This window comes from Trichoplusia ni, chromosome 3 (assembly GCF_003590095.1).
Source record: "Trichoplusia ni isolate ovarian cell line Hi5 chromosome 3, tn1, whole genome shotgun sequence".
NCBI lineage: Eukaryota > Metazoa > Arthropoda > Insecta > Lepidoptera > Noctuidae > Trichoplusia > Trichoplusia ni.
The window spans coordinates 9,540,476-9,553,885 of NC_039480.1; the positions used below are offsets into that span (position 1 = coordinate 9,540,476).

General features: G+C 36.3%; 1 protein-coding gene across 1 annotated transcript; it reads left to right on the forward strand.

Moving 5' to 3' along the window:
• Nucleotides 1-723: 723 nt before the first annotated feature.
• Nucleotides 724-10,650, forward strand: LOC113491821. Its single transcript, XM_026868994.1, has 5 exons — nt 724-5,611; nt 5,852-6,021; nt 6,093-6,424; nt 6,509-6,995; nt 7,072-10,650. The coding sequence occupies exons 1-5, from the start codon at nt 5,476-5,478 to the stop codon at nt 7,159-7,161; spliced, it is 1,215 nt and encodes a 404-aa protein (XP_026724795.1). The 5' UTR covers nt 724-5,475; the 3' UTR covers nt 7,162-10,650.
• The last annotated feature ends 2,760 nt before the right edge of the window (nt 10,651-13,410 follow it).

Sequence of the window (13,410 nt, forward strand, 5' to 3'; positions counted from 1 at the left end):
TCACTCTGATCATTGTAAGTGCTTTCACTGCTATACCCGTTAAAGTTCATCCATGGATAAATTTTATCTAATGCAACGACATTCTCGTATCTCTTTTTACCTTTTCTTGTCAAGGGAGTGTCTTCGACAAGAAATCTGTCATTAGGTAATATTTTAATAATTCGATAGGGGCCTTGGAATTTGGGGAGGAGTTTATGTGATTTTCCTACATGATCTTTGTCTATCACGGTTCTTTCTATCCTAACCAAATCACCTACACTATACTTTGTTGGACGTTTCCGACGTCTATCAAACTGATTTTTGGCGTATTCCTGCTGTTTTTCTATCTTTTCCTTTGCATTCGATCTTAATTCTATTAATGCATCACCGTCTACTCGTTCCGTGGCTTCGGCGATTACATCCGTCAATACATTTTCAGATGCATTCATCAGTTTACAACCGAACAATAGCTCCGACGGACTTTTTCCCGTCGTCTTATTAATAGTAGTATTAATGCCTAATTGAATGTCTCCTATGCAATCGTCCCATAAATTGTCGTTTCTACCATGACATTTTGCACTCAAGGCATCGATGATGGTCCGATTAAACCTCTCGACCTGTCCATTCGCCCTTGGAGTAGCCACTGCATTCAAGATGTGCTTTATATTTAATTTATTAATAAAATTTTTAAATTTTGCACTCGTGAAACAAGAACCGCGGTCCGTTATGACGCGCGAAGGAACGCCGAAATAACTAAAATGTTCCTTAAATGCCTTGATTGCCGTTGTTGCTTTAGTATCCCTTACCGCACGTATATTAATAAATTTAGTAAATGCATCTATAATAACAAGCAAATACATGTTGCCTCTCTTTGAGCGAATAAACGGGCCCAGATGATCTGCGTGTAGTGTATGGAATGGCTTCTCCAACTTCGGTATGGGGTGAAGCATTCCTTCCTTGGGACCACCAGGTGCTTTGTGATGCGCACACTCCAGGCAAGCGGAAACGTATTTCTTAGTGAATCTACGCATTTTTGGAAACCAAAATGTGCTTCTTAAACGATTTAAAGTTTTTTCGAAACCAAAATGCCCCACATCGTCGTGATTCATGCGCAGCACCTGCCACCTACAACCCCTCGGAACTACCCATCTCAATCCTTCGTCTAAAACTTTGTACACGTAGTTACCTTTCAACTGATAATTCTTACGCACGTCAGCTACAAATTTGGTTTTGTCATCTTCTAAAATATCTCTTATACGTTTTATCTCACTATCATCACCTTGTACAGTAGCGATCCAGTCTCGTAAATCTACGTGTAAAACATCAAAAACGTTTTCAGTGTCCATATCAGTAGGCTCACTAACAGGTCCACGGCTGAGGGCATCTACGTGAGCCATACGCGAACCGGGTCTGTACTCAATTTCGCAATCGTATTCTTGAAACTGAATCCACCAGCGAGAAATTCGCGGTATAAGGTCCCTCTTTGTTAAAGTGGTACGAAGAGCATTACAGTCGGTGACTATTTTAAATTTTAGCCCCAGTAAATAGATTCGAAAACGATTTAGAGATGCGACAACTGCCAAGGTTTCCAATTCGAAGGAATGGAACTTTTGCTCATCTGCTGTTGTCTTACGACTGTAATACGCCACTGCTCTAAGTAAGCCGTCTGTACCCCGCTGCAAGAGAATCCCTGCAACGCCTAGCTTTGAGGCGTCCGTATGCAGTTCGGTTTCTAAACTAGGGTCATATAAAGTCAATATAGGACGTTCAATTAATTTTGCCTTCAAAATCCTGAACGACTCTGCCTCCTCAGTGGTCCATTTCCATTGGAATTTAGACTTTAAGAGGTCCGTCAACGGGCGAGCGATAAGGGCAAAGTCTTTTACGAACCTCCGAAAGAAGCTAGCAAGGCCGACAAACCGTCTGACATCATGAACGTTTCGCGGAGTGGGAAAATGTTTTATAGCTAACGTTTTACGTGTCCCTGGGCGTATCCCCTCGCCACTTACATGAAAGCCTAGAAATTCTAGCTCAGTGTAAAAGAAGTTACATTTTTTGAACTTTAGGGTAAGTCCAGCGTCTTTTAAAAGTTGAAGTACCTCCTCTAAACGGCTCATACCCTGATCAAACGATTCTGAAGGAATGAGTACGTCATCCATGTAAATAATCGTGTAGCTGACCTTTGACAGTATTTTATTCATGGTTCGTTGAAAGACAGAAGGGGCGTTTGCTAATCCAAATGGCATGCGTTTAAATTGATACTGCCCATCTGGAGTCACAAACGCAGTCTTGTCTTGAGACTTAGCCTCTACAGGAATCTGGTAGTAGCCTGATGCGAGGTCCAGGGTCACGAACAAGGAATTTCCAGATAATCTGTCGAGTTGGTCGTCAATTATGGGTAATGGGTAGTGTTCCTTTTTGGTTTTATTATTTAAGGCGCGATAATCGACACATAGTCTGCTTTCACCAGTCTTTTTCTTAACTAGTAAGACTGGGCTAGCATAAGGTGAGTTTGACTCGCATACTATGTCCGCATCAATCATTTCGTTGACCATGGACTGGACTTGTCTACGCTCCGGAAGGGACAGTCTATACGGGCGATAAACTACTGGTCGCAAATCATGTAAATCAATTTCCATTTGAACTAAACTAGTAAATCCTAAGTCTTTTAAGTTATCCGAAAAGCACATCTCATATCTTTTGAGCAACTCTTTAAGTCTGTTAACTTCGTCTTCGTTAAGTTGTTTACCATAATTAAAAGTCAAACTAGTGTCAGAATTTTCTAAGTCTATTGAATTTACGCTTAAATAGTCGCTGACACAGAGAGCTCGCGTAACAAGCGTATCTCTCTTTAGACTAACTATACTATCACTAAAGTTCTGTACCAGTATTCTACCTTCTCCGTTTTCTATTTCATATTCACCTGGCATCAAATAATATTCCTTTTGCGGCATACCACGTAGGGAACCATTAACACGGACCGCGCCCGAATATTTGTTTCCAGAGAAGCATGGTAACGGAAATAATTCTTTAGGGGGTATCGTAATATCGGTTGTCAAACTTAATTGTAATTTTAAGGGATGATCACGAGCAAATATCAATGAATCTGTAGTTTTTGTTATAACTATACCCGGTTTCTCAGTGAAACTGTGTCCAATTAAAACAGAATATTTGATTACGCTATCATCAACAATGTACGCGTCGACTTCTTCTACAATATCTTGAATTTCAATATTGACGTTCGAGACGCCCAATGGTATCACTATATTATTGCCTATTCCCCTCATAGTTGGCAAGTTGCTATCAGTCCACGTAATTCCTCTCCTAGTGGCCTCACTATGACGAATCAGCGTACATTGGCTACCCAAATCTACGTAACCTTGAACAAGTTCCCCATTAAGTTTCAAATACATTAGGTATTTACTATCATTCAAAATATGTGTTTCGATACGCATGACATCTTTATCCTTAGGTATATCGTTCTTATTGGTTGAGTCGGATGGGAGTCTGGGACAGTTAATAGACAGATGACCTAATCTGTTACAAACAGTACACTTTAATATCTTTTTAGTACATTGCGAACTGAAGTGCCCGGGTTCATTGCAGTTAAAGCATACAATCGACATTTTATTCTGTGATCTTGTGGTCTTAGTTTCGCCATTATTTACCGTCTGCCTAAAACTATTGACGGGTAAAGACGAGGTAGTGTTATTGCGTTTGTCATAATTAACCTTTGACCTGTCAGGTTCGCGAGGCTGCTGCTTAATTGATTGAAAATATTTAAGGACTTGCTCCGGTTCCTGACACTTTGCTGCTTTCGCACCTAATCTTAACGATCGATCCTCAATCCCGTATAATATACAATCAACCGCACGTTTACCGTGAACTTCGCATCGATTTAGTAAATTAATTTTTTCATAGTAATAATGTTCTAAAGAATCATTAAATTTAACACGTTTTGACAACATCTCGGTGAGTAATTCAGCATAGTCTTCACTGCTCGGGAATGATTCCTCCAGTTTGACCTTCCACTCAGACCATGAGTAAGACATAGATGGGAGAGCCTGATACCAGGTTTTTGCAACCCCTGTCAATTTTGGCAAGGCGTAGTGTATTATCTGGTCATCACCCCAACCGTAAAGCTTTGCACACTCATCCACTTTATTGATCCACATAAGTATAGTCTGACTCTTAACCATAGGGTCAAAGTCTGGAATCACATTACCTAACATGGGAAATTTATTACCCTGAGGTCGACTATTAGTTAAAGCTTCCACCAACGTGGCAAATATCGCTTGTGTGTCACTATTAAGAACATTGGGGTAACTCACGTGTCCAGACGGTGGCGGTGTTTCTCGTTCGATGCTGGATTTCGAGCGTTTGCTGCGACCTCGCCTGCTGCGTTTCCTATACCGGTCTCGGCTGCGACGACGTCGCCTGTGCTCATAGCTGCTGCTCCGACTGCGATACTGGTCCCGACTGCGACTCCGATTTCGGTGACGGCGATTCGTAGGCCGCTCGTGCGATTTCAAGGAATCTTCATCCGATCGCGGCCTCTGCTCATGAGTACTGCTTGATCTTGAATTTCTGCTTTGGTTGCGTCGACGTTTACGCTTATTGCGCTTACGATTGCCGCTCATTTCATCCATTTACTATTCGATTGATATGCTCCAACTTCCGTGCACAACAACAACACGTGGTTATAAGGTTATTATTTTTATTGAAATTTCTTTAAAATCGTGGGCGTACTTGGCTTATCCCACTTCTGAGATGAAGGATCTCAGCTTTTTATCGCAAATTAAACGATGATGGTTGTAATTTAAATAGATTTATTTTCTGACAACTGACCGGTGCAAATTCACAAAGTAGAATGCATCATTTTCACGTCAAAACTAAATGTCATTCGTTCACAGTGTTGTCATAGACAAATCGATACATTAACCGGCATTCGGTACAATCAAATAATCGTTTAGGTTTATTTATATAAACTGAAGCATAGTTCTCAATATTAATTTGTAGGCGCATACTGGCTAATATTTGATAACAATATCTACACCTTACTTAATTACTTAACCTTACATAATGTACCAGCGCCAGAAATTTTACAAATACCCTACATAACTAAAATACCATATGTAATATTAGGAGATCAAGCTTTTGCATTAAGCACACATTTGATGACACCATTTGCAGGAATTCATCCAAAAGGGTCAAAAGAAAGGATTTTCAACTATAGACTATCAAGAGCACGCCGAGTAGTAGAAAATGCTTTTGGAATCATGTCGGCAAAATTTAGAGTATTGAGAAGTACAGCTTGGCAAAAAAGTCTTGAAACGGTACTAAAATATTTGATCACTGGCAACACTCTTTTTATCAAATGTCAATCATGTCAAGTTAGTACTTGTTGTGTCATAACATAAATCCTCGTGATCGTTTTCATGTTGTTTTATGCGTAATTGCGTTATTTTGGTGATTAAGTGACAAATAGTGTGCAAAATGAATAGGTCTGTCATCCGTAGCTCCGCCAGAGAGATTATTTATAAAGTTTATAAGAGATGTTTAGCAGAATCCGAAGCCGGACAGTATTTATCCGATCTCAACGATGTTTATAAAAGAACTGCCGAAATGACTGGTAAATATGTTTTAATTTAAGTTATCAGATATCATTTGTGTTTTTTAGCTTGCGAAATGTAGAATAAACCTTGCAAATAATAATTGTTTACATTATAATAAATGTCTTCGAATTTGAGGTTATGTTATTGACAATGCGTCTGTAGAGTAGCGCGCTGGAACAAGATTGATACTTTTATGATGATATCATACAAAATATAGACGGTATAAACCCTTATATAAACTTCGACTTTTTTTTTAGGTAAATCTGTCAGTACTATAAGACGAATCGCATTGGAAGGACAACGAAATAAAGGTGTTTTTTCCACACCAGGAAAGCATAGAGCGGGACGGCCTAGAAAAGACTTGGACGACTTTGATTTGTGTGCGATCAGACAAAAAATTCAATTCTTTTACACTGTGAAAAAGATCGTAAGTTTTTTTAAAGCAATTTCGTTTTTTTTAGTTCATAGCAAGTTCCCTGAGACTTTTTGTCTTTTTAGGCGCCAACTCTACGAAACCTGTTACCTGTGGTTAGAGAAGACCTCCAATTTAGCGGAAGCCGTGAACACTTACGAAAAGTTTTAATAAAACTGGGCTTTAAGTACAGAAAATGCCAATCCGACAGACAAGCTCTGATGGAAAAGCCAAATATTGCAGCAAAGCGTGAGGTTTATCTGGAAAAGATTATCGAAAATAGAAATTTACCAGATGACTTGAGAAAGGATATTATTTATCTAGACGAGAGCTATGTCCATACATCCTACAAATTAAAGAAATGCTGGCAATCCATTGACATACATGGAATAAAAGAAAATGTGTCCAAAGGCAAGAGGTGACTAGATGTTTAATCTTAAAGCTTTACAACTAGTATTCTTCATACCATGATTTTGATTAATATATATTGTTTTCTTTTTAGGTATATAATTATACATGCAGGGAGTGAAAATGGATTCGTACCAAATGCTCTTTTAATATTTAGTGGGAAAAATAAAAATGAAGACTACCACTCCGAAATGAATAAAAATAATTTCACAAAATGGGTTACAGAAAAATTAATACCAAATGTTCCTAAACCTTCTATTATAGTAATGGATAACGCCCCCTACCATTCAGTAGTTCGCAATAAAGCTCCCACTTCTGCATCAAAAGTCAGTGAAATAAAGCTGTGGTTGTCAGAGAACAATATACCATTTTCTGATACAACAAGAAAGCCAAATCTGTTGATGCTTGTCAAACAACACAAACCGGAGCCCATCTATGAAATAGATGATCTTTTAAATAGACATGGTCACACAGTTGTAAGGCTCCCACCTTACCATTGTGACCTTAACCCAATTGAACTAGTGTGGGGCATTGCAAAACAAAAAATTGCATCGCACAATGTCGGATCTGTTGACATCAAGGTATTTTTTACAGCAATTAAAAAAATGTTAAAAAATGATTTATAGTATTTAATGTCATTTATTTTTATTTCAATAGGCAGTAGCTGAACAAGCGTTTCAGAGTATATCTACTAATGACTGGAGAAATTCATGCCAACACGTCATGAAAATAGAGAGAGAATATTAGGTATCAATTCATAATCAATTAGAAAGTGAGAAAGGAAGAATTCCTGGAGAGAGGGAAAACGGCAACGTTAGTTAGAATTCTGATCGAATTCGACATTCTCTGAATACTGTTGAAATCATCTGATGTATCAGATGTGTCTCAAAATATCGCCGTAAGCCATGGTGGCCCTCCTAAGGTTGATAAGGAACGGGGTGCATTTACTTATACTCCTATGATTGACTGTGCTACATATTCCGCCATCAGATATGGCTCAAAATTGTACTTATTGTGAAGCTGTTAAATGGCAAAAAGAAACGAACGGTATGTTATGCTCAGATGGGAAAGTGCATATTGAAATATTAAAAAATCCTTCGGAAATATTAAGAACACTGCGAAGCGGTCACAGTCAAAATACTTCTTGAACAACATCTGTTCTTACAATAATGCCTTTCAAATGACGTCTTTCGGAGCAACAGATTTCAAAAGGCTATTTTATGCCGACATTTTAAGTGCAAGCCCAAGCTTACCACCTTGCACCTCATTATTGCTTCAAATAGCCACAAGTTTCACGAAATATTATATTATTTATCGAATTATCATGACCGGACACAACACTAGCAAGTGACCTACCGGGTCATACTTCTAGCCGGCGGAAACCCACGGTCGGTGTATGAAGGATTGCAACAATCTACCATGCACGGATACCAAAACGCGTATAACATAGCACGGCGTTTTAGGTTTAGATGTTTATGATATTCTAACTTTTATCACAAGACTTGCTGACACGACCCCACTTCATTAGACGATGCTTTTTGGGTATATACAGTGTGTACAACTGACGATGAACATGCGCGTTGAAATACATCAGGATCCATCCGCTGAAACTTCCTCTAAAGAACTGTGAGATATTGGCAATAGGAAAGTTGCTGTACATGAAAATACTGGATTCATCAAATTACAGATAGGCTTCTGCACAATAACACACATTTCTCCCGCCTACATACACAATATGCTAAACATAAGTAGTACATAAGCTGAAAGAGCGATCTTTTCAGCTAAATATCTGACATCAATGGGTTAAATTAAGGATACAAAATATATTGCCTGGGGACTTGGTGTCATACAAATCTATCGATGCAGTTTGCGATATAACGAGCCTGTGAATTATCCCATTGAGTTTTTAAATCTAACTTGCCGGCCATAGCCATACCACCACATCATTTGAACTGAAGTTTGGATCTCCGATTATTCTGCACCACGGCTTTGTAGTGGCGCACGATAAGTCATAAAAAAATTAATGAAACACGAGATTGAAGCTAGCATCTTGAATGGCAGGTTTGACAAACATTGTCTGTACATGGCTTAAATTTAGAAACACCGTGCTTTCAAACCTAAGTCATGTTTTTAAAACCACCCAGTTTGTTTTTATTGGCTAAAGACGGACTAAGAATATTGTACCCTCTCTTGCGCTATTTTTTTTTTTCCAACTGACAGTATAATAGCAATATGAGTAAAGTTTTGTTGTTTAGATAGCATTTTTTTTTTCTAGATATAACATAATATATTATGTACATGGCAAAACAACGTTTGCCGGGTCAGCTAGTTACATATATTTATGAAATATTAATTGCGCCGTATACCTAAGCCTGCACTCATAGGTTTCTAATATATGTATACTATTATTTCAATTAATTATTATGTATATGGGTAATTTTCACGAAATTCCGAAATTCTTGTCCTTGGAGTTTATAGAAAAATCCAACAAAGAAATAGATGTTACTAATGTTTCTATACAATCACCATAACTATACCTAAAAGTTTCACATAAGATTTAAGAGCCGTATAAATAAATAAATAAAAATTCAGAACTATAATGTTCCTAATATCATTCCCTCACTGTGTCCCAAGTACCTATTTTATTTATTTTTATTTACAAAACAAACACAAAAATCATTCTGATCATATTCGAGTAGGTTGCATTGTTTAGGAATATTATAAATTTATGGGAAAAACCGAAATTAGCGTTACAAAGTGAAAAACGCGTTAAAAATTTGAATATTCATTTGTGTCTCACAAAAATAAATCATTCCCTCACACTATTACTGGCAGTTGAATTATGAACGAATTTTAAATAAAATACGAACGCTACCATCAGCTTTTGAAAGTTGGCACTAATGTCAATTTATCAAAATGGCGAATTTTCTGTGATTGTGTTCGGGTGCCCGCTCAAAAAAGTTTTTATTAATTTTATTGTTAAAATAAACTTTTTGATCGTCATTTCATCACATTCTAAAAAAACAAAAGGTAAGTACTATAACTGATTATAAGTTGCACAGATAAGATGGCTTTTGGGAGTTATTACCATAAGCAGAAAAATCGTTTTAAAAGTAAGGTTATGTTACGAGTTCTTTACGGTTATTATTTATTTCGTCATTCCCTCACCATCATTCCCTCCTAAAAATTTATGGTGAGGGAATGATGATATATGAGGGAATGATTTTTGGTGGGCTAACTGGCTTTTTTTTTGTTTTCTTTTATTAACACTTGAATTTATTGCTGCAATATTGTTGTAGATTAAAAAATGTCCAGAAAAAAGAAGATAAGCAAAGAAGAAGCTAAATTAAAAAAGCGAGAATATGACCGAAAGCGCAGGGAAAACATGAAAGCTGATCCTGAAACACTTCAAATACTTCGCGAAAAAGAAAGAGTTAAATATAGAAAAAAAAAGAAAAAGGTCAAGTAAAACCTATATCCGCAATGAGTTTCCGAGAAAGAAGACAAAAAAGGAAAAACTGGAGGAAAAATAGCCAAATATATAGAAACAAAAAAGTAAAAGTGCGCAAGAATTTAGCAAGACTGTTAGATGAGACACCACCTCCTAGCCCAGAACCTGGACAAAATAATGATCAATTAAGAAATCTGGCAGTTAATCGGAGAAGGCAGCAACTCAGAAGGCGTAGAGGAATACTTTATGCAAGAATATCCAGATTACAGGAAAGACTGAAACAAGAAATAAGAAGAAAAGAGAGATTCCGTAAGAGATGTCAAAGACAAAATAAAAATAATCAGACTTCACCGGAAGCTAAAGTATCAGCTCTCTTAAAGAACGTCCGAGTTCCTGAAATTGTGAAGAAGAAGCTTCTCCTATCAGAAGTTATTACTAAACAGCTAAAAGATAGGTACAGTAATTTAAAGAAACATTGTGAAAAGAAAAAGTACTATGAAATAGTAAAAAACCAGATCTTTTGAAGAAGCACAAACTACTCAGCTTATCGAAACAGTTTTTCAAACATGATTCTTACAAAAAGAGCGTTTCTAGGAAAGTCAGTGCTAAATTGATGAAGGTCAAAAAGGATGTTCAAGATTTTTTGGAAAAGGATGAAAGTTCTCGTATGTGCCCAGGAAAGAAAGATTTCGTTAGGTCAAAGGGACAGGTGAAACAAAAACGTTTACTGTGCGATACCATGAAAAATTTGCACAATAAATTCCTGACTACAGTTGATTATAAAATAAGCTTGACAACTTTCTGCAGATTTCGGCCTTTTTGGGTGACTTGGGCAAATATAAAAGACCGTAACACATGCAAATGTGTAATCCACGCAAATGTTCAACGGATAATCATGAAGTTACATGAAAATAAAGTATTGCCTTGCTGTAATCTAACTAAATTTTTGACCATGAAAACATGCAATGTCTATTCAACTAAATGTCTGTTACGAGAATGTGAAGGTTGTGCAAACAAAATGGTAGAGTATTATCTTCCACAGCCAAACAGAATAGTGACTTATGAACAGTGGATGTATGAAACTATATCCTACGAAAAAAATGGAAAGATGAAGACAGTAAGAAAACCTATTTTAAAAGAGATCAAGGTTTCACTAAGATCATTGGTAGTTCAATTAGAAAATACTTTGCCTTCATTCTTTAAACACATAGCTACAATAACACACCAGTATCAGACCATATCAGAACTTAAAAATATTTTTGAAGTCCTTATTCACATAGATTTCAGTGAAAACTATTGTTGCAAATAAAATGAAGAGATTCAGGCAGTACATTTTGGAGGTGCAAGACAACAAGTTACACTACATACAGGAGTATTATATTTACGTGAAAATGACACTGTAAAACCCTACACGTTTTGTTCTTTTTCTGAAAATAATAGACACGATGCAATGGCAGCAGTGGCGTGCAGTCCATAAAGACAAAAAGACACTGCCTACCCTGAGAATCTAAGACAGACATTCACAATAATATTTTATTTAAAATATTAATAATTATTTTTACATAACATATATTAATCTAATTATAGAACAATTAAATAAGTGAAGTGTTTAAAACTTAAAACAACGCCATCTGTCATTTATACTAGTACACTACTACGAACATTTTTGCATTCTTAACAACGCTGCGCTAGCGCCACCAAGCGTATAGACACTTAAACTAAATGTCTAACTGATTCAGTGGAGTGTTTATGTGTGCGTGTGAAAGTCTCGTAGTCATACAAAAACACTGTTGTGTGTGTTGATGTAATCATTTGTACACACTACGTCAACACTACGCACACTAACACAACTGTAGGCAGTGACTTTTTATTACAACCGCGAAATTTTGTCGTAAATCAGTGTTACCACCCAACTGAAAAGATTTACCCTCTAAGGTGGGTAATTAAGAAGGAGTATGGAATTTTTACTTAGATTATATACCTATAGATGTAACCATGGCGTGACCGCACTTGAAACAGAAATAGATTTTTATGGTGTTGCCTAATAAGTTGGCAATTCCCACATATTAGGTAAAAAATATTATGAATTCTACTTGATCGCGAACAGACATTATAAGTACCTGTAAGTACTTCGCAAACTAAAAATTCTGAATTAGCACATTTTATATGCTAGCTTCAATAATGTAACTCTTATGTCGTAGTCGTACGAAATACTTTAATAAAACCTCCTTGGTCTAATATTTTGTTTTTACAAGGGCGGTAAGGAGAATCGTATGGACATCCATCGACCGACACGACATAAAACACACACGACACGTTCAATGATGAAATAAAACCAGTCTTTATCATAAAAATATTTATTACAAACCATAAGGAAATACCTACATTCATAATTATTGACCCTTAAACAATATTAACTTAGTGTGCATATTTCTGATTCTTTCATCTCGATGAGATAATGACGTCATTATATAATGAATCCTGACTTCAAAATATCTAAAAGCGATAGCTTTAATTAATAATACAAAATGATTTTCAAAAGGACTTTGTTCATTAATATGATTCTTTATTTCTGCAAAGACTTCTGTACCAATAAATTTTTTCAAAACACTGCAAGTCATTTTTGGTAAAGTGCCTTTTTGTGAAAAATAGGAATTCCCGTGTATTGATGTGGTTTGTCTTAGAATTTTTTCGGCAAACACACAAATTTTGATAACATCTTGTGATGGATAATGTAATCCGCCAACATCCTTTACAGCAATAAAACTCGGAAACTTTTCAATTGCAAATATTGCTCCTAAACATTCATCACATTTTATTATTTTCTTCAAATTGCGCACTACATATCCAGAAATATAAGTTATGGCTTCCTTTGAAAATTCTGATAATTCTAAGTTTCCTATATAGTCATGACCCTCGGGCAAATCAACAATTGAATCTTCATCGAGACTTTCGTCATTCATAGCCAATATTCTTTCTCTTCTACTGTTTATTTTACGACAAATGGAATTTGAATTGCACGTCAAAATATTAATATTATCTAATGGTATGCAATTACCTGTGGTAATATTTTTTAATTCACCATGGATCAGCAGTCGCTTATACGCCGATACGAACTGCAGAGCAGTAGGGTTATTGTTAAACCCACCTTTAGAGCGAATGGCACTAAAGAAAACCTCCAAATGGTCTTGGCTCATTTTATAAGTACATAAATATCGAAGAGTAGCATTTCCAATATGTATGTACTTGTAAAAAATAATTCTTAGCGCCTTAATAGAAATTAAAAACCCCAGAAACCCTGTTTTTCTTCCCGAATTAATGACTAAATCACCTTCAATGAACCTAAGCGTTTTGAGATAAGTTTCTAACTCTTCTAATTTTGCATTCATCATATTTTCTTTACTGATAGGTTTTTTAAAACCATATGAATATAAACTTCGGCTATTTAGAATATCAAACAAATCATTAAAGTTTGTGATAAATTCAATAGTAGCTCCTGAATGTACAAAGTCTTCTATGGCTAGATAACCCTTGCATAATATAAG